We start from the raw sequence: 22672 nt of genomic DNA on the forward strand, positions 1-22672 counted from the left end.
CAGGAAAAAAGGATGTTTTTCCATTTCCTAGTGTCTTCTGCAATTTCTTGTTTGAGTGTTTTAAAGTTTTCATTGTAGAGCTCCTTCACTTCCTTGGTTAGGTTTATTCTAAGGTACTTTTTTTTTTTGATGCAATTGTGAATGGGAGTGATTCTCTGATTTCATCCTCTGTGTGTTTGTTGTTAGCATATTGAAAGGCTACTGATTTCTGTGTATTTATTTTGTGTCCTGCTACATGGCTGTAGGTGTTTATCAGCTCTAACAGTTTGCTAGTAGAGTTTTTAGGGTCCTTTATGTATAGAATCATGTCATCTGCAAATAATGATAACTTGATTGCTTCTTTTCCAATTTGTATCCCTCTTATGTGTGTCTCGTGCCTTATTGCTATGGCTAAGACTTCCAGTACTATATTAAATAAAAATGGGGACAGTGGACACTCTTGTTCCTGATTTTAGTAGAAAAGCTTCCAGTTTTTCCCATTTAGTAGTATGTTGGCTGTAGGCTTGTCATAAGTAGCCTTTATTATATTGAGATGTGTTCCTTCTGTTCCCAATCTCTGTAGGACTTTTATCATGAAGGGATGTTAGATTTTGTCAGATGCTTTCTCAGCATCTCAGAGGTGATCAAATGATTTTTGTCCTTCTGTCCATTTATATAATGTATTACATTTATCAATTTGCATATTTGAACCATCCCTGCATCTCTAGGATAAAGCCTACTTGCTCAGGGTGAATGATCTTTCTGATACATTATTATATTCTGTTTGCCAATATTTTGTTGAAAATTTTTACTCTATGTTCATGAGGAAGATTGGTCTGTAATTTTTGGTGGTGGTTGTTTTATCTTTTCCTGGTTTTGGTATCAGGGTGATGCTGGCTTCATAGAAGGAGTTTGGTAGGATTCCTTCTTTTTCTATTTTATGGAAAAGTTTAAGAAGCAATGGTGTTAGTTCTCTGAAGGTCTGGTATAATTCAGCAGTGAATCCACCTGGGCCTGGACTTTTGTTAGTTGGTAGATTTTTGATAACTGGTTGGATCTCCATACTTTTTATAGGTCTATTTAAGTGATAAATCTCATCTTGATTTAATTTAGGTAGGTCATATAAACCAAGGAAATCATCCATTTCTTTCAGATTTTCATACTTAGTAGAGTATGTTTTTATAGTACGTTTAATTTCTCTGGTATAAAAGTTTTACAGATCTCTAAAGGCATGATTCTTTTTAAAATGTAGATCTCAGAATGGCAAGTTTGTAAGTCTCATACTTTTTAAAATTACTTATGAAAGAGAATTGGTGCACTATGTCTTCTAGCCACTGTAGTCAAACTCCAGATGCATGTGTCATCTTGTGCCCATGTGCAACCGTGTGTATCTGGCTTATGTGGTTTCTGGGGAGCTGAGTCTGGGTCCTTAGGTTTCACAAGCATTCACCTTAACTGCTAAGTCATCTCTCTAGCCCTCTTATACTTTGTAGCTAGTGATATTGTGTAATATACTTGTAAATAACCTCATTTTATATCTCAACTCTACCACATGCAAGGGACAAATCAAACCCTTGAATCCAAGCTGTGTGTTTTGGTGCATGCCTTTAGTCCCTATACTTGGGAGGCAGAGGTAGTAGAATCACTGTGAGTTTGAGGCAACCCTAAGCTACATAGTGAGTTCCAAGTCTGCCTTGGCTACAACAAGACCTTACCTCATAAAACAAAACAAAACAAAAATGGCCAGGCGTGATGGCACACGCCTTTAATCCCAGCACTTGGGAGGGAGAGGTAGGAGGATGTCATGAGTTCGAGGCCACCCTGAAACTACATAGTTAATTCCAGGTCAGCCTGGCCCAGAGAGAAACCCTACCTTGGAAAAACAAAACAAAACAAAAAAACACCATTGAATCCTTTGGACTTAGGTTATGGTTCAGTGCTTGCTTAGGATGCATGGATCCCTAGGTTTGATCCCCAGCACTAAAAAAGAAAATAGCTGGAATGTTTTCACAGGAAACCATGGCAGCATTATCATATGTTCAAGGGCAGCCAGAGCTACAAAATGAGAAAGTCTCAAAATATCAAATCAAGAAGTTGGAGAGAAAAGCCTTTAGTGATTTATAAATCAGTTCAAAATTTTGTGGAATGAAGAGGGACATAAAATTATTTTTCATATTGCTGGAAGATTGAATCAGAGAGTAACCTTTGAGGCCATTTGTGACGCCATGCACCTATATCCCAGAGTTTAGGACACTGAGGGAGGAAGAGCAAGGGTCCAAGGCTAGCCTGAGCTATATTATAGGAAGATTCTGTCTTAAGGAAAAGAAAAATGAACTTCTGTTTTTTCTGTTTTCAAAAAGTCATAAGGGGCTAGAGAAATTGCTTAGCAGTTAAGGCACTTGCCTACAAAGCCTAAGGATCCATGTTTGACTCTCCAGGTCTCACATAAGCCATTCACACAAAGTAAGTCAAGTGTGCAAGGCAGTACACACATTTGGAGTTCAATTGCAGTGGCTGGAAGCCCTGGTGCACCAATTCTTTTTCTCTCTCGCATTAAATTAAAAAAAAAGAAGTCATGGGGAAGAGTCTTAACTGTTCCCAAATATCAGACCAAGTAATAAGTAAAATATTACCTCATATACTTTAAATGTCTAGTGTATAAAAGTAAATGGCTTTGCTGGCTGGGCCTGGTGGCATAGGCTTCTTGAGAGGCTGAATCAGGAGTCATAATTTCAAGGCCTGCTTCAGGCCATCCTGACCAAATTAGTAAGATCCTGTTTCAAAAATATATAGTAGGTGCTGGGGGCTGGAAATATGACTCAGAAGTTAAGGTGTTTGCTTGCAAAGCTTGATGACCCAAGTTTGATTTCCCAGTATCCATACAGAGCCAGACACAGACAGTGATGCATGTATCTGGAGTTTGTGTTTGCATTGGCAGGAGACCCTGCTATATCCATTCATTCTCTTTTTCTTTCCCTTTCCTCCTCTCTGTCTCTCATAAATAAATAAATAAAAATAAAGATATTTTTAAAAATACATGTATTTATTAAAGAAAAGGAAGGAGAGAGAGAGAAAATGAGCACACCAGGGCTCCTCCTTGTATATCTGGCTTATGTGGGTCCTGGGGAATTGAACCTGCGTTCTTAAGCTTCACAGGCAAATGTCTTAACCACCAAGCCATCTCTCCAGGCCCCAATAATTTTTTTTTCCTACTTTTTATTTTATTTTATTTTTTTGAGGTAGGGTCTTACTGTAGTCCAGGCTGTCCTGGAATTCACTATGTAGTCTCAGGGTGGCCTTGAACTCGGCGTCAGTCCTCCTACCTCTGCCTCCCGAGTGCTAGGATTAAAGGTGTACGCCACCACGCCTGTCCTTTTTTTCACGTTTATAGTATTTGATGTTATATTAAAATGCATTTAATAATAAGAATATTTCTAAGTACTACTTATTAAAACCAATTTTAATTAAGATATTTTGTCTTTTCTCACCATTTATAGATGAAACCAGCTTGTATAAAAGCCCTTACTCGTATATTTAAGATATCTGATCAAGATAATGATGGTACCCTCAATGACGCTGAACTTAACTTCTTTCAGGTAGCCACCTTTACCTTTGGATCTTTGCATATCTATGTTTGCCAATAAAAGCTATAAAAATTATTAAACAGCAGTATGCCCTTAAGCCTTTGTTTTTTCTATATAAAACTGTCACATCCAACTGTTAAACTCTTACTTCAGGTATAAAAACTGTGATGCATAGGAACTGATAACTTAATTTCATGGAAACAGTAGGTGGATGAAGGATGATGATTTGAAGTCTGAACTCACTGCTTTCTTGGTTTGTATAACAACTACACAAAAAGCCTTGTGTTAGAAACAGGAGGAGTATTGGGAGTTTGTTTTCTTCTAAGTATGACATGCTTTACTTAAATACAAAGTAGAAACTTTGTTTCTTTTGATTACAGGTTTTTATTTAATGCTGCTTTGTAGATTAGTGTTTTATATTATTTGTGGTTTTAGTGCTTACTTGCTTGCTTTTAAAACTAATTTATATATTTATTTTTGCTAGAGAATTTGTTTCAACACTCCTTTAGCTCCTCAAGCTCTGGAAGATGTCAAGAATGTGGTCAGAAAACACATAAGTGATGGTGTGGCTGACAGTGGATTGACACTGAGAGGTAGGCGAATGGTCCTCTCCCCCTCCACCCGCCGCTCTTCCTCATGCTCACACAGAACAGACACCATCACTGAACCTTATCCCCAACCCCTGTTCTACCCTTTTAAACTTAATATTCTCAAAATTTGGCAGAAAGTGAAAAAGGTCATTGTAGCTTTTTATATACACTAAGGAAATGTTAGTATTGGTGGGGGATTATTATCCTTAATGTCAATAAAAATTACTGCCTTCTCTTTTTCTCTTTATTAAGTTGTTTTGGTTGGATCTCACAGATATAGAAATATAACTAAGGGAAAGAGATACCTGGGACAAACAATCTTAAAATCCTTCATATTCATAAGCAATCTAAGCAGAATCGTTTTTAGGGACTTTATGTTTGAGTCACATTTATCCATCTTGGTTGAGTAGATTGTTAAATCACAGTGTGAAATGAGCAAAATTAAAATCAAGAATTTTCCATTATAGACATATGCATCATTTTCATTTGTTTTCATCATGTAACACTGTGACTGTCAGTATTTTTCTTGGGGTGTCATTCTGGCTCTTTCACCCAGTGTTTCTCCTGCTGAGTTGCGCACATGTGTCACTCACTTGGAAACTCTGCTTTGAGCCTGAGTATGAAAACTAGTTTAAGTGTCTTGAGGAACCTAATCTCATAGTATGCTTTTCCCATTTGTGACTGTGCTGTTCTTCATATCAGCTATATTTACTGATTTATTTTATTTCAGGTTTTCTCTTTTTACATACACTTTTTATCCAGAGAGGGAGACATGAAACTACTTGGACTGTACTTCGACGATTTGGTTATGATGATGATTTGGATTTGACGCCTGAATATTTATTCCCCCTGTATGTACACTGGTTTTCTAATTGATTTTGCTCACCAAGTTAAGTTTTTAAAAAAATATATTTTATTTAAGCTGGATATGGTGGCTCATGCCTTTAATCCCAGTACTTGGGGAGCAGAGGTAGGAGGGTCACCATGAGTTGAAGGCCACCCTGAGATTACATAGCGAGTTTTCAGGTCAGCCCACGCCGGAGTGAAACTCTGCCTCAATATACAAACAAGCTGTATATATGAAGAGAGAGAGCAAGCATGCCAGGGCTTCTACCCATTGCAGACGAACTCCAGAGACATGTGTCATCGGTGCATCTGGTTTATGTGGGTACTGAGGAATCAAATCTGGGTCCTTGGGCTTTGCAGGCAAGCACCTTAACCACTAAGCCATCTCTCCAGCCCACCCCCACCCCCTAAGTTAAGCTTTTTATTTTATTTATTTATTTATTTGAAAGAGACAGAGGGAGAGAGAATGAGAGAGAGAGAGAGAGAAAGAATATGTGCATCAGGGCATCCAGCCACTGCAAACAAACTCTAGACTTGTGCATCTGGCTTATGTGGGTCCTGGGGAATCAAACTGAGGTCCTTTGGCTTTGAAGGCAAACACCTTAACCACTAAACCATCTATCCAGCCCCCAAGTTAAGGCTTTTGTTTGTTAGTTTGTTTGTTTTTTGGTTTTTCGAGTAGAGTCCAGGCTGACCTGGAATTAACTATGTAGTCTCAGAGTGGCCTCAAATTCACGGTGATCCTCTTACCTCTGCCTCCTGAGTGCTGGGATTAAAGGCGTGCACCACCACGTCTGGCTACCCAAGTTAAGTTTTATTTAGCACCTAAGTAGGACTCAGGCTCCTTAGGAATAAATTCGAATTATAGGCAGTTTCTCAACTTTCACACTCATAGCATTTTGAACTAGAGAATTCTTTTTTGTTGTTGTTTTTTGTTTTTGTTTTTTCGAGGCAGGGTCTTGCTCTAGCTCAGGTTGACCTGGAATTCACTATGTAGCTTCAGGGTAGCTTTGAACTCACAGCTATCCTCCTACCTCTGCCTTCCAAGTGCTGGATTAAAGGTGTGTTCCGCATGCCTGGCTTTGGACTACAGAATTCTTTTTTTTTTAGATTTTTATTTTAGTTTCAGAAACTTTTTTTTTTTTCTAAACCAAAGGGGATAGTGGCAGGGATACTTTGCTTCAAAGCTAGGTAAAATTACTACTTGGAAAAAAGTTTTACACATTTTTGTCTTAGGGGGTAATACAGATTTTAAAGAAACAAAACATGAAATGCAAATAAGGCCCTTTTCTTTCATACTTCTAAAAGTAGGCAAATGTTTCCAACTAAAAATACAAGTTAGCCTGGTGTGGTGGTACACACTTTTATGCCCAGCACTTGGGAGGCAGAGGGCAGTCTGAGAGTACATATTGAGCCCAGCTCAGCCTGAGCTAGAGCGAGAAGAACCTACCTCAAAAACAAAACAAATAGGGCTGGAGAGATGGCTTAGCGGTTAAGCGCTTGCCTGTGAAGCCTAAGGACCCCGGTTCGAGGCTCGGTTCCCCAGGTCCCACGTTAGCCAGATGCACAAGGGGGCGCACGCGTCTGGAGTTCGTTTGCAGAGGCTGGAAGCCCTGGCGCGCCCATTCTCTCTCTCTCCCTCTACCTGTCTTTCTCTCTGTGTCTGTTGCTCTCAAATAAATAAATAAAAAATTTAAAAACAAAAACAAACAAACAAAAAAAAAAACAAATAAAGGCTGGAAAGCTGGATTAGTAGTTAAGGCCCTTGCCTGCAAATCTTAAGGACCCAGGTTTGATTCTCCAGTAGTCACGTAAAGCCAGATGCACACAGTAGTGCATGTATCTGGGGTTCACTTGCTGTAGGCCCTGGTATACCCATCCTCTCTCTGCTTAGAAATAAATATAAAAAAAGTTATATAAAAAGAGCAAGTTTCTATTTTGGGGGGAAAAAGAACCAGGTAAAACTATGATGTGAATCTGGTTTAACAAATGAGCTTTGCACTGGGCATAAAGATTAACACTAGAAAAAGGACAGATCATTTAGAGAATTCTTTATCATGGAAACTATCCTGTACTTTATAGGATGTTTAGCACATTCTTAATGCTAGTAGCACCTCCTGCAGTGTGGCAACCAAACATGTCACAAGAATGTTCCCTCAGAAGCAAAATCATATATAGTTGAGGGCTAGTACTTTATAGGGTGGTTCAAACTTTTCTTTTCTTTTTTTCTTTTTTTTTTTTTTTTTTTGGTTTTTCGAGGTAGGGTCTCACTCTGGTCCAGGCTGACCTGGAATTAACTCTGTAATCTCAGGGTGGCCTCGAACTCTCGGTGATCCTCCTACCTCTGCCTCCCGAGTGCTGGGATTAAAGGCGTGCGCCACCACGCCCGGCGCTTTTTTTTTTTTTTTTTTTTTTTTTTGAGAGCGACAGACACAGAGAGAAAGACAGATAGAGGGAGAGAGAGAGAATGGGCGCGCCAGGGCTTCCAGCCTCTGCAAACGAACTCCAGACGTGTGCGCCCCCTTGTGCATCTGGCTAACGTGGGACCTGGGGAAACGAGCCTCGAACCGGGGTCCTTAGGCTTCACAGGCAAGCGTTTAACCGCTAAGCCATCTCTCCAGCCCTGTGGTTTCTTTTTTAGATGTAGGGTCTCACCTCAAACTTTTCATGTTTGTTTGTTTAGTCTGGTTTTGTTTGTTTTCAAGGTAGGGTCTTGCTCTAGCTGACCTAGAATTCTCTATGTGGTCTCAGGCTGCCTTTGAACTCACAGTGAGCCTCCCTAGTGCTGGGATTAAAGGCATGCAATACCATACCCAGCCTTGTTTTTGGTTTTTGAGACAGTTCACTCTGTAGCCCACAGTGATGTAGAACTTGCTAAGTAAGTAACCTATACTGGTTTCAAACTCACAAACTTCTTGTCTCAGCCTCCCTAGTACTGGGATTACAGGAAACCACCCCATCTTTTCTTTGGGTGAATACAAAATCTCTTTGAAAGTCATTTTATTGGGGAAGGAAAAAAAAGATGCCCATAATTGTTCTAGATTCAGAAGATTAGGGCTATGTTTGTTAACATTTCTCTTTCCCTTCATCTATTCTCTTTTATTTTTTATTTATTTGCAAGCAGAGAGAGAAGAGAGACAGAGAGAATAGGCACGTCAAGGCTTCCAGTAGCTACAAACAAACTCCAGATGCATGTGCCACTTTGTGCATCTGGCTTTTCCATGGGAACTGGGGAATTGAACACAGGTCATTAGGCTTTGCAGACAAGTGGCTTAACTACTGAACCATCTCACCAGCCTCATCTTTCAGTTATTTAAAAAAAAAAAATTCAATCATTCATGCCGGACGTGGTGGCGCACGCCTTTAATCCCAGCACTGGGAAGGCAGAGGTAGGAGGATCACTGTGAGTTTGAGGCCACCCTGAGACTACATAGAGAATTCTAGGTCAGCCTGACCTAAAGTGAGACCCTACCTTGAAAAACCAAAAAAAAAAAAAAAAATTCAATATATTTTATTTATTTATTTGCGAGAGTGAAAAAGGCAGAGAAAGAGAAAGGGAGAGAATGGGCGTGACAGGGCCTCCAGCCACTGTAAACGAACCAGACACGTGTGCCCCCTTGTGCATCTGGTTTACATGAGATCTGCGGAATCAAACCTGGGCCCTTAGGCTTCACAGGCAAGCGCCTTACCTGCTAAGCCATCTCTCCAGCCTGCTCTTTTAGTTTTATAGGCTGTTTAGCTCAGAATAAAATGAGTAATTTTTTTTCCTAAACAACTGATCTATGTCTGTTTATTAAATGTTGTTTACATCCTGTGTTTAAACATACATTCAGTGACACCTACACAGAAGGCTGCTGTCTGGTCTCACAATACTTGTTTTCTCTGTGGAAATAGTGATGTTCCATACATAGTTCTTGGTAGTTTCAGCCTTTCTTCCTCACCTTTTCAGTGGTACATTACCTTCATGGTGTCTATCAGCTTTTACTTTGGAATCTTATCTCTGGCTAGCAATGAAATGGTTCAGAAAGAGTGTTTTTCTTTTCCCCATCATCAGGAAAAGCAGTTCTTCCTCAAGGATCTTCTTACTTTTTTTTCTAGTGTTGAGGATTGAATCAAGGATCTTGGACATACTAGGCAAGCTCTCTATCATTGAGCTACATCCTTTGTTCAAGGAAAAAGTTCTTTCTGGTTCAATTCTTAGTCCATTAATCTGTTCCAAGTGAAATTTCACTTGTCTAAGGACCTAAATCTTGGCTAAAATTTAATTACAATTTTTCCATACATATGTACATAATGAGTGAATTTGGCCTGGAGCCCTTTCACGGTGTTCTTCTCTGTGCCATTTATGTGGGGGATAGATTCTTCAGTAGGTTGATTATCACTTTAAAAAAATTGTAAATTTTATTTACTTATTCATTTATTTAGGGGGGAGAACGGATAGAGAACAGGTGTGCCAGGGTCTCTAGCTATTGCCAACAAACTCCAGACACATGTGCCACCTTGTGTGTCTTTCCTAGGCTACTGGAGAATAGAACGAGGGTCCTTAGGTTTTTCAGGAAAGTGCCTTAACTGCTGAGCCATCTTTCCAGCCGATTAGTTACTTTTAAAAGATGAACTCCATCTCTTAGGGCTTTGTGGCTTACAGTTGTTGTTCCTTACAGTTTCTTCTGTCGGTCTTTAATTTTCTGCAGAATACTCCTCCTAGAGCCAGTTGTCTTTGTTCTCCACATTGGTGCTAGATTGATACATAGATAAATATAAATTTGGCTATGTCATTGCTCTTCAATAAGATAAAGCCCTAAACTCCTTAACATATCTGAGGAGGGCATTCTGCTCATGCTCTCCCTGCCTCAATCTAAAAGTAAATACCAAGCTCTTTATAGTGACCCAAACATACATCTCCCACCCTGGGCTCTTGCCCAGCTATTTTCTCTCCCTTCCCCCAACCTAAGTAATGCGTCATCCTCTTTTTGTTTTGTTTTTCAAGGTAGGGTTTCACTCTAGCTCAGGCTGACCTGAATTCACTATGTAGTCTCAGGGTGACTTCAAATTCACAGTGAGCCTCCCACCTCTGCCTCCTGTGTGCTGGGATTAAAGGTGTGCGCCACCATGCCTGGCTTTGCTTTATCCTTTAAGTCTCAATTCAGGTGACAGTGCCTGTCAGCAGTGATGACACTTTTCCAGTGCACAGGCCGAAGATGCTCTCTTTCATGGGGCTTTCCTAGCACCCTTAGCTTATATACTAAGTAAGACTTGTCATTTGCAACTACCTACACAATGCCATCATAAAAGGAGGGAAAGATCACGACATCAAAATAAAAGAGACTTTTTGAGATGGGGGGGATATGATGGAGAATGGAATTTCAAAGGGGAAAAGGGGAGGAGTGAGGGTATTACCATGGGATATTTTTTTATAATCATGGAAAATGTTTTAAAAAATTGGGAAAACATTAAATTAAATTTTTAAAAAGGCTTGTCATTTGATATGATTCCTTAGAAACGTGGAGCCTGTCAGTATCAAAAAGACAAACAATAACAAATGGTAAAAATCTAGAGAAAGGGGAACTCTCATACACTGTTGGTGGCAATGCAAATTAGTGTGCCCATTATGGAAAACTGTATAAAGGTTCTACATAACCTAAAAATAGTTAACATATGATTCAGCAATCCTACTACTGATTATATATCTAGTGGAAGTGGAATCATTATGTTAAAGAGATACCTATTCTCCCTTGTTTATTGCAGCTAGTCACAGTAGCCATGATATAGCATCAGTCAAAGTACCTATCTGTGGATGAATGGATTAAAAAACAGTGTTACGTGTATACAATGGAATGTTACCCAGCCATTTTAAAAAGGATGGAAGCCTGTCATTTGTGATAACATGATGCAACTGGAGGGTACTATGTTAAGTTAATAAGCCAGGCACAATTAGACAACTATCATATGTTCTCACTTACTTGTGATGGTATAATAATTGATCACAAAGGAGTAATGTGCAGAATGGAAATTACTAGAGACTAGGAAGGGGAGAGGTGGAGTGGAGACAGGGTGATGATAGTGGTATACTGGAGTAGTTCTGAGGTTGTATAGAACAGCTGAAGAACTGTAGCCTATAATAGTTAATTACACATTTCAAAATTATTGGAGAAGAGTTTAAAGGTTCCCAACACATACACATATTATTTGAGGAGATAGAAATGCTAATTATCCCAATTGATTATTACACACTCAATAAAAGTATCAAATTATAGTATTGTATTCTATAATAAGTCCAAGTATTGCATGTCAATTAAAAATAAAAATATGGGGCTGGAGAGATGGCTTAGCGGTTAAGCGCTTGCCTGTGAAGCCTAAGGACCCCGGTTTGAGGCTCGGTTCCCCAGGTCCCATGTTAGCCAGATGCACAAGGGGGCACACGCATCTGGAGTTCGTTTACAGAGGCTGGAAGCCTTGGCGCACCCATTCTCTCTCTTCCTCTATCTGTCTTTCTCTCTGTCTCTGTCGCCCTCAAATAAATAAATAAATAATTTTTAAAAACTTAAATTAAAAAAAATAAATAAATAAAAATAAAAATTTGGGCTTGGTGTGGTGGCTCATGCCTTTAATCCCAGCACCTGAGAGGCAGAAGTAGGAATATTGCTGTGAGTTCAAGGCCAGCCTGAGGCTACATAGTGAATTGTAGGTCAGCCTGGGCTAGAGCAAGACCCTCCCTCAGAAAACCAAATATAAATAAACAAAAGTAAAAATTTGGGGGACTGGGGAGATGGTTTAGTGGTTAAGGCACTTGCCCGTGAAGCCTAAGGACCCAAGTTCAATTCTTCAGTACCCACATAAGCCTGATGCACAAGGTGGCACAGGTGTCGGGAGTTCATTTGCTGTGGTTAGAGGCCCTGCTGTGCTCTTTCTCTTCTGTCTCTGCTCATAAGTAAGTAAATAATGTTTGAAAAATAAAAAATTGGACCTAGAGAGATGGCTTAGTTGTTAATTAATGCACTTGACTGCAAAGCCTAAGGACCCATGTTTGACTCTCTGGGTCCCACATAAGCCAGGCACACAAGGTGACACATGTGCAAAAGGCAGCACATGCCTCTGGAGATTGATTGCAGTGGCTGGAGGCCCTGGTGCTCCAATTCTTTCTCTCTTACTTGCTCTCTCTTATTAAAAAAAAACAACCAAAAGTGAAAAGTTAAAATTTGGCCCATTGTGGTGTCATATGCCAGTAGGATATTGCTGAAGAGGTGGAAGCTAGAAGATCAGGAGTTTAAGGCCAGCCTGGCCTACACATTTTAAAAATAAAATAAAAATTTGTCTGGTGTGGTGGTGCATGCCTTTAATCCCAGCACTTGGGAGACAGATGTAGGAGGATTGCTGTGAGTTTGAGGCCACCCCTGAGACTACATAATGAATTCCAAGTCAGCCTGAGCCTAGAGTAAGGCCTACCTCAAAGAACAAAAATTTTTAATTAAAGCCATGTGTGGTGGTACATGCCTTTAATCCCAGCACTAAGGAGGAAGATTGCCATGAGTTCAAGGCTACCCTGAGACTACATACTGAATTCCAGGTCAGCATGGGCTAGAGGCCTACTTAGGAAAACCAAAAATAATGATAAAAAATAAAAATTAGCTACATGTGGTGGCTCACACCTGTAATCCATTACTCTTGGGGTTGAGGTAGGAGGTTTGCTGTGAGTTCAAGGCCAGCTTGGGCTAGAATGAGATCCTGCCTCCAACCCCCTCCATCAAAACAAACAAACAAAACGAGGCATGGTGAGTCAAGTCTATAGTCCCAGCACTCAGAAAGATGATACAGGAGTTAGAGTCTAAGGACAGCTTGGGCTATATAGTTCCAAGCTTCCTGGTCTTAATATGTGGTCTTGTTTCAAAACAGCATTGGAGAGATTGATCAGTGGTTAAGGCACTTGCCTGCAAAGCTTGACAAGCCATGTTTGATTTCTTTGTATCTATGTAAAGCCAGATGCACAAAGTGGCATATGTGTCTGCAGTTTGTTTGTATTGGCTAGATGCTCTCTCTCTCTGCTAATAAATAAATAAGCACATGAACAAACAAAATACCTCCAACCAGAAAATAAATAAAAATAATGACAATTTACCCTATGTGGTGGTACTGCATACCTTTAATCCCAGCCCTCAGGAGACAGAGGTAGGAGGATTGCTGTGAGGTTGAGGCCAGTCTGGGACTACAGAGTGAGTTCCAGGTTAGCCTGGGCTAGAGTGAGATCCTACCTCAAAAAAAAAAAAAAAAAAAAAGGAAAGAAAATTTAGAGTAGGAGCAGGCCTTGCTTTGATAACATTTATTAAATTTAAAGTGGGTCCAAAAGGCAAGAGAAATAATATCCCTTCCCACTTTTTTCAGGTAATTACAATTTTAACATTAAAATTAAGCCTGTAATTATGATTTACAGTGTATAAAAAGAACAGTCCTATTTCAGTAATCAGCATTATTTGTTAAATTTGTTTTTTTTTTTTTGTTTTTCGAGGTGGGGTCTCACTCTGGTCCAGGCTGACCTGGAATTAACTATGTAATCTCATGGTGGCCTCAAATTCACACCAATCCTCCTACCTCTGCCTCCTGAGTGCTGGGATTAAAGGCATGTGCCACCATGCCCGGTTTATTTGTTGAGTTTTTTTTTTTAATTTTATTATTTGAGGGAGAGAGAAAAAGGAGATAGGGAGAATGGGCATGCCAGGGCCTCTGGCCACTGCAAACAAACTCCAGATGCATGCATCACCTTGTGCATCTGGCTTTGTGGGCACTGGGGAATTGAACTTGGGTCCTTTGCCTTTGCAGGTAAGTGACTTAACAATTAAGCCATCTCTGGGACTTTTATACATGGTGTCATCCACAGAAAGACTTGTTTCAGCCAGGTGTGGTGGTGCATGCCTTTAATCCCAGCATTTAAGAGGCAGAAGCAAGGGGAATCACAGTGAGTTTGAGGTCACTGTGAGTCTACATAATGAATTCCAGGTCAGCCTGGGCCAAAGTGAGACCCTACCTCGAAAAACCAAAAAAAACCCCCAAACCTGTTTTAGTTTTTTAATATATTTCTTAAATTAAATTTCATATTTGATTAATGAGTTAATATTAATTTTTTTCATCAACAGGCTAAAAATCCCTCCTGATTGCACTACTGAATTAAATCATCATGCATATTTGTTTCTCCAAAGCACCTTTGACAAACATGATTTGGTAAGCTTTTAGTAGCAATTGTCTAAAACATAGTAAAATATTTTTCTATAAGTTCTTTAAATATTTTATTTATTTATTTGATATGGTGGGGGAAACATAGAGAATGGGTGCACCAGGGCCTCCACCCACTGCAAATGAACTCCAGATGCATGTGCCACCTTGTACATCTGGCTTGCATGGGTACTGGGGAATTGAACCTGGGTCCTTAGGCTTCTCAGGCAAACGCTTTCACTGCTAAATCATCTCTCCAGCCCTTGTAATTAAAATATATATATATTTATTTGTTTATTTATTTATTTATGAGAGAAAGAGAATAAATGAGCCCACCAGGGCCTCTATTTACTGCAAGTGAGTTCCAGGTACATGTGCATTTGGCTGACATATGTTCTGGGGAATGGAGTCTGGGTCTTTAGGTTTCGCAGGCAAGCACCTTAATGGCTAACCCATTTCTCCAGCCCTATAACTTTTTTTTTTTTTTCAAGGTAGGGTCTCACTGTAGACCAGGCTGACATGGAATTCCCTCTGTAGTTCCAAGCTGGCCTTGAACTCTTAGCAGTCTTCCTACTTCAGTCTCCCAAGAGCTAGAACTAGAGATATGTGCCACCATGCCTGGCTACTGTAAGTTTTTTTAGAAATGATTTTTCTCTCTTCCTTAGCTATCAGGTGGTTGTGTTAAATAGCCAAGAACTTCATGGTCTCTATCCAGAAAAAATACATAAGATGGCCTGGATATCCATGACCTCATAGTGCCTGACACTACCTACACAAGACCATAAGAAGAGGAAAAGACCATGACATCAAAATAAAAGAGAGACTGATTGAGATAGGGAGGGGATATGAGGGAGAATGGAATTTCAAAGGAGAAACTAGGGTGAGGGAGGGAAGGTATTACCATGGTATACTTTTTAAAAAATATTTTTGTTCATTTTTATTTATTTATTTGAGAGTGACAGAGAGAAAAAGAGGCAGATAGAGAGAGAGAGAGAGAGAGAGAGAGAGAGAGAGAGAGAGAGAGAGAGAGAGAATGGGCACGCCAGGGCCTCCAGCCACTGCAAACAAACTCCAGATGCATGCGCCCCCTGGTGCATCTGGCTAACATGGGTCCTGGCAAATCAAGCCTCGAACCAGGGTACTTAGGCTTCACAGGCAAGTGCTTAACCGCTAAGCCATCTCTCTAGCCCAACCATGGGATACTTTTTGTAATCATGAAAAATGTTAATAAAAATTGAGGAAAAAAAAAAAACACATTTTCTGCTATTAATTTTACTGTTTTCTCAAAAAGCAAAAGTCTACTTTTTGGTAAACTGTTTCACATACCCTTGAAGAAAGTAAGTTTCTTGATAAATTATAAGAATATTTATTTATTTATTTGCATGTGTTTGTGCATACATGTATGCCATAGCTCCTGCCACTGCAAACAAATACCAGATGCTTATGACACTTTTTGTCCAGCTCATGTGGGTGGCTTAGGAATTGAACTCAGGCCAGGAACCCTTCAAAATAAGTACCTTTAATCACTGGACAATCTTCTCAGCTCTTCTTACCATTTTTTAAACTTTTTTATTGACAGTTTTTGTAATTATATACAATAAACCATAATTCTTTCCTCACCTCTACTCTCTTCACAAATCCACCCTCCATCATATCCCCCCCACTCTTAATTAGTCTCTCTTTTATTTTGATGTCATCATCTTTTACTCCTATAATGAAATTCATATATATACACATATATGTATGTGTATACACATACATATATATATACACATATATATATGTGTATATATGTGTATATATATATATGTATGTATATACACATATATACATATATGTGTATATATATATACACATATATGTATGTGTATATATATGTAAACACATGGATGTGTGTGTTTTATATATATATATATTTTTTTTTTTCCCCACCCCCAAGGTAGGTTCTCACTGTAGCCCAGGCTGACCTGGAATTCTCAAGATGGCTTTAAACTCACAGCAATCCTCCTACCTCAGCCTCCTGAATGCTGGGATTAAAGGCATTCACTACTATCCCTAGCAGGCTGAATTAGGTTTTAGAAGCACAGCTTTACTAGACTAGGAACTCTGTGTTGGAGAACTGTTCTCAGATATCTGAATGCTATGTTGCTTCCTGTGTATCTTCAGGATAGAGACTGTGCTTTGTCACCTGATGAACTTAAAGATTTATTTAAAGTTTTCCCTTATATACCATGGGGGCCAGATGTGAATAACACAGTTTGCACAAATGAAAGAGGCTGGATAACCTACCAGGGATTCCTTTCCCAGTGGACGTGAGTATAATGCTCATTTCTTTGAGTGACAAGTACTTTATGATGTGTTACATTTATCATGTAAGCCTGTCAGATCTTACAAAATACTTCAATCCTTATGTCCTCTAAGCAGGATTTACATGTGTCTGGATGTCTATAAGATAAGCTATGTGTAGAGTCCTATAAATTTGTCAGGAAGTTTTCTTTTGGATCATGTACTGGAAAACTGTAATAAGTCTTGCCTCAAAACAAAACTAAATTTTAGTAACTTTTGTTAGATAGAATTGGAAATGTTATTTATTACTATTGCACAGTCTTTCAATAAATGAGGAGAAGCATATTTTACTGAACATTTATGACTTTCTGCAGTATTTGTTGTTTGAATAATTTGAATAATTTTTAATGATTTTTTTTTTTTGAGATAGGGTCTCACTCTAGCCCAGGCTGACCTGGAATTCACTATGTAGTCTCAGGGTGGCCTCGAACTCACAGTGATCCTCCTACCTCTGCCTCCTGAGAGCTGGAATTAAAAGGTTTATGCCACTATGCCCGGCTAATGAATTCTTTTTTAATTTTTTATTTATCTACCTTATTTATATATTTGAGACAGAGAGAGGGAGAGAGAGAGATAGAGAGTTAGAATGAGTACGCAGGGCCTCCAGACACAGAAAATGAACCCCAGATGCATACGTTACCATGTGCATCTGGCTAACATGAGTCCTGGAGAATTGAGCCTCTAACTGGGGTCCTTAGGCTTCACAGGCAAGCGCTTAACTGCTAAGCCATCTCTCTAGCCCTAATGAATTATTAATAGAGTTTGGTGGAAATTTGTCAACACTTTTAAAAAAATTAATTTATTTGCATTGAGAAAGAGAGAGCCATAGAGTGTGCACCATCCGGGCCTCCAGCCGGTGCCAACAAACTCCAGCACATGCACCACTTTGTGCACTAGCTTTACATGGGTGCTGGGGAATTGAACCTGGTTACTTAGGCTTTGCAGGCAAGCACCTTAACCACTAAGGCATCTCTCTAGCCCTGTCAACATTTTGTGACATTTGTGTTCCTTTAACATTAGTGAGACAACTTTTTTCAACATTAAGATTTTTTTCAAACAGATAAGAAAGGCTAAATTTAGATGCTTTTCAGATGTTTTGTGCTTTTGCCAGGCGTTTTTAAAATTTGTTTTAAAAGTTATGAGGGTTTCAGCTAGCCAGTATGTACAGGGCACTATTAGCTTGGGAAGTAGATAATGTAATATGTCCCTGTTGTAGACTTATTATCATTCATCTGTGCAACACTCATTGGTGCAGGCTTTTTTCCTGTAGCAGATGGACTAGACAGAGGAAATCATTCTCATCTCATACTCTCCTGCCTCCCTTCCCTGCTGTAGAAATGGCAGCGTAGGAAAAGCCTCACAAACATTGTCTGGGTTTGATAGATTATGTTTTTTGAACTTTTTTTTTTTTTTTAAAGTTTCCTGACAACTCTCCTCCCTTTTTTTTTTTTTTTTTATTTATTTATTTGAGAGCGACAGACACAGAGAGAAAGACAGAGGGAGAGAGAGAGAATGGGCGCGCCAGGGCTTCCAGCCTCTGCAAACGAACTCCAGACGCATGCGCCCCCTTGTGCATCTGGCTAACGTGGGACCTGGGGAACCGAGCCTCGAACCGGGGTCTTTAGGCTTCACAGGCAAGCGCTTAACCGCTAAGCCATCTCTCCAGCCCTGTTTTTTGAACTTTTGGATTTTTTTTTGGTTTTTATATATGTTTATTTAGGAACCTTTCACCTTGTAAACTTTCTTTTCTTAGGCTCACGACCTACTTAGATGTACAGCGCTGCCTGGAATATTTGGGCTATCTAGGCTACTCCATACTGACTGAACAAGAATCTCAAGCTTCAGCCATTACAAGTAAGCATCCACTTACTATTTGGTTTGTGACTTAGGAGCATTATGTCTTTAAAACTACAAATGCTACAAAGAGTAAAAATAAACACATTTTCATTTGTGTTCATTCTATGTTCTTTTTGTTTTCCTCATGAGTTAGTCATTTTTCTTTTGAGTTGAGATACTTCATTTTATTGTTTATCAAAAAAGAAAAATAGAACTTTTGCTTCTAGTCTACTCTGGGGGTACTCCACTGATGAAAATGAAGGAGAACTGTAGACATTAAGGGACTTACCAGTCTGCTTTACTCATGTGTGTGTATGCACATTCATAACTATGTATAGGTATATGGGTATATGCACGTGAAGATCAGAAGACAGTTTTGGGTATCAGTTTCAGATATACCATCCGCTTCTGTTTGTGTTAAAGTGACTTATTGTCCTGGTGCTTACCAGTTAGGCTACACTAGCTGACCAGCAAGCTCCCATGATCTACCCATCTCTGCCTCACCACCACAATAGATATGCACTTACCATAACCAGCATTTTACTTGGGTACTAAAGATCCTACTCATGCTCACTTGCTTGTGAGGCATGTGCTTTACTGATTGAGCTCTCTCCCTATCCCTATATTATACTTAATTTTCTTTAAATTAAAAAAAGCAAATTTTAAAAAAGGGCTAGTCATAGTGGTACAGGCCTATAATTCCAGCACTGGATAGGCTGAAGCAGGTAGATCACAAACTCAAGGGCAGCCTAAGCTACATAGTAAGACTTGCCTAAAGCAAGCAAGCAAAATCAAGCAAGCAAGCAAGCAAGCAAGAAAGAAAAAAGGCCTATTAAGCCCTGATCCTGAACTAAGTATATAACTCCATAGTGTTGTAGCCTTTGTCCTTATTAATAAATCTTTCTTAGATCTTGGAATTATTAAAGCAATGTGCTTCTCTCAAAAACAGTCAGGTGCCGGGCATGGTGGCACATGTCTTTAATCCCAGCACTTAGGAGGCAGAGGTAGGAGGATCGCTGAGAGTTTGAGGCCACCCTAAGAATACATAGTGAATTCCAGGTCAGCCTGGGCTAGAGTGAGACCCTACCTCGAGAAACAACAAAAAAACCCAATCAGCCAGGCATGATGGTGCATTCCTTTAATCCCAGCACTTGAGAGGCAGAGGTAGGAGGATCACTGTGAGTTTGAGGCCAGCCTGGACTAGAGTGAGTTCCCAATCAGTCTGGGCTAGAGTGAGACCCTGCCTCAAAAAAACAAACAAATCTTAGGTATAAAATTAGCAAGCATTTCAGTAGTTTCTTATATCCTATTTGGTTTTAAATTGCCAAATCTTATAGGAAGTGCTAGCATAAGATAGCATTTATTTATTTATTTAATTTTTGGTTTTCAGAATAGGGTCTCATTGTAGTCCAGGCTGACCAGAATTCATTCTGTAGTGTCAGTGTGGCCTCAGACTCTCAGCAATCCTCCTACCTTGGCCTCTCAAATATTGGGATTTAAGGCATGTCTCACTATGCCTGGCCTAAAATAGCATTTCTTTTTTTCTTTCTTCTTCTTTTTTTTTTTTAATTTTGTTTTTTGAGGTAGGGTTTCATTCTAGCCCAAGCTTACCTGGAAATTACTATGTAGTCTCAGGGTGACCTCGAACTCATGGCGATCCTCCTACCTCTGCCTCCCAAGTGCTGGGATTAAAGGCGTGGGCTACCACGCCCAGCTAAGATAGTGTTTCTTAAATGCACAGAGCAAGAACTCCTTTTTTTTTTTTTTCAAGGTAGGATCTTACTTTGGCTCAGGCTGACCTGGAATTCACTATGTAGTCTCAGGGTGGCCTTGAACTCTCAGCGATCCTCCTACTTCTGCCTCCCGAGTGCTGGGATTAAAGGCGTGCACCACCATGCCTGGCAAGAACTCTTTAAAGTACTTACCCAATTAGCCAGTATTTAGTTCAGCACCAATGAGTAAGAAACTAATTTCTAGCTAACCATAAGGTTCTTTCACTCAACAACATTGACAACTTTCTGTGTCAGTATATATCTTCACATCTTAATATCTCATCATGTGGCAGTTCTTTAACTTAACTGTCCCATAGTTATTTTATAGTTCTATCATTTTTAGTTTCTGCTGCAGTCATTAGTGCATCTGATGAGTGCTGCCTTAGTTGCATCTTTGGGTACCACCTATGGAGGTCTCAACATCAAAAAGGGATGTCTGGGCTGAGTGTGGTGGTACATAAAAGCACTTGGGAGGTAGAGGAGTCTGGGTCATCCTTGGCTACATATCAAGTTCACAGCAGGCCTGGGCTATTTGATACCCTGTTTGGGCAAAAATAAGAAAAAAACAAAACAAACAAACAAAAAAAAGGAATAATGACCCATTGTGCTGATATCATAGCATTATTTTCTGGCCTTCCTCTCTTACAGAGTTACATTTGAAAGGCCAGCTAATGCCAGAGTGCAAGATCCTTTTCCCATTTGTAGATCCAGCTCCAAGAAAGTACAGATTGCAAATACCATCTTTCAATTTATAACTTGTTACTATAAAATTTTTTCACAGAAGATACTAGGTATGATATGGTTAGCTATCCTAATTATTGTGAAAATGTACTATTTTATTATGAAATAAATATAATTTGGCTACTGGAGATTAACTTTGCAGTCACCTTTAGAAATGCATCTTTTCTACTAAGTGATTCCCTCCTGCATTCTCTTTAGTACTTAATTTCACATACTGCATTTGACTATTGTATAATATAGTATCTATAGATCAGACATTTTCTAAACATGATAAGCAGCAACATGTAATTTTACAGAAGGTCAAATGGAGGTTCAGTGAGTTTAGGTGGTACATATTTAGTGTCATTTGTTTTTCTTTTTAGTAACAAGAGATAAAAAGATAGACCTGCAGAAAAAACAAACTCAGAGAAATGTATTCAGATGTAATGTAATTGGAATGAAAGGCTGTGGGAAAAGTGGAGTTCTTCAGGCTCTTCTTGGAAGAAACTTAATGGTGAGAGTTTTTCAGAGTATAGTTTCATCTAACAAATGTTTATAGTAATGAGCTTACTAAAATTTTTATATGCACTAACCTTTTAGATGATTATTAGAATTCATTGGCCCATATGTTAGTATATATGTTAGTCTGTAGTGTAACAATACACCTAATATTTGGGAGGTAGAAGCTAGGAGGATTGTGAATTCAAAGTCAACCTGGGCTACCTCGCAAGTTCCAGGCCAGCTTGAGCTACATAGTGATATCCTATCTTAGTAAAGAGAGTAACAATAATTCTGTTGAACTGTCTTGTTTCACTGGTGTCAGTTACCATTTGCCTTTTCTTTAATTAATTAATAATTAACTTTTAGTGCCTATATGTGGGGGGTACACATTTGCCACATATGCACCACTTTACATCCAGCTTTTACATAGTGCTAGGGAATTGAACCTGGGACAATAGGCTTTATAAGCAAGCTCCTTTAATCTCTGAGCCATCTCCCCAACACAGCCTTTTCTTTAAAACCAGTGTTTGTTTAGATAGAGATTCAATGACTGCACATATGAAAGCAGCTGACACAGTCCTTGTCATGATGTAAATGTACAGTAAATATTTTAAGCGAGTCCTGATACCTCGTTCTTATTGCTCCCTTGATTAAGAGATTGATGTAAAATATTCACAGGTAATTCTGTCGGACCAAATTAAAGCATAGTGAGAATTGACAGCAGGTGGCTCTAGAATACACTTTCACAAATAGAACTTTCTTTCTCTGTAGCTACTGCTTTTACTTTATGGAGAACAAATGTTTCTTTTGTCTAAGACCCTCAGAACCAAGAAAAATCAGTAACCCTTTTGTACTGATTAATAGTTTATAATGTAGAGAAGAGTATCATTTTATTTATAACCCACACCAAAGCATTCGTACAAAGGTATGTACTGATGGAAAGTAGTCACTGTAATATATTACTACAAATACTAAGAGTTTTGGTTCTATTTTCAGAGGCAGAAGAAAATTCGTGATGATCATAAATCCTATTATGCGATTAACACTGTATATGTATATGGACAAGAGAAATACTTGTTGGTAAGAACTCTAATTTTGAAGATTTTTTTTTTAACTTTTTTGTTGTTGTTGTTTATTCTAATTTATTTGAGTGCAGCAGAGAGAGAAAGAGGCAGAGAGAGAGAGAGGAGAGAGAGAATGGACGCACCAGGGCCTCCAGCCACTGCAAATGAACTCCAGACGCATGTGCCCCCTTGTGCATCTGACTAACGTGGGTCCTGGGGAATCGAGCCTCGAA

The 22672-nt window shown here is 39.2% G+C and overlaps 1 protein-coding gene across 13 annotated transcripts in view; it reads left to right on the plus strand.

Annotated features, from left to right (window-relative positions):
* The window catches only part of Rhot1 (ras homolog family member T1), a 112158-nt gene that overhangs the window by 59769 nt on the left and 29717 nt on the right, over positions 1-22672 (plus strand). For all 13 annotated transcript variants that reach the window (XM_045158814.1, XM_045158815.1, XM_045158826.1 and 10 more), the window contains 8 exons: positions 3477-3575; positions 4048-4156; positions 4884-5004; positions 14125-14209; positions 16367-16512; positions 18300-18400; positions 21258-21388; positions 22372-22455. In XM_045158814.1, the coding sequence (XP_045014749.1) occupies positions 3477-3575; positions 4048-4156; positions 4884-5004; positions 14125-14209; positions 16367-16512; positions 18300-18400; positions 21258-21388; positions 22372-22455 (876 nt within the window). The remainder of the gene's footprint in view (positions 1-3476; positions 3576-4047; positions 4157-4883; positions 5005-14124; positions 14210-16366; positions 16513-18299; positions 18401-21257; positions 21389-22371; positions 22456-22672) is intronic.

Source organism: Jaculus jaculus, chromosome 9 (genome assembly GCF_020740685.1).
Source record: "Jaculus jaculus isolate mJacJac1 chromosome 9, mJacJac1.mat.Y.cur, whole genome shotgun sequence".
In the NCBI taxonomy this organism is placed as follows: Eukaryota; Metazoa; Chordata; class Mammalia; order Rodentia; family Dipodidae; genus Jaculus; species Jaculus jaculus.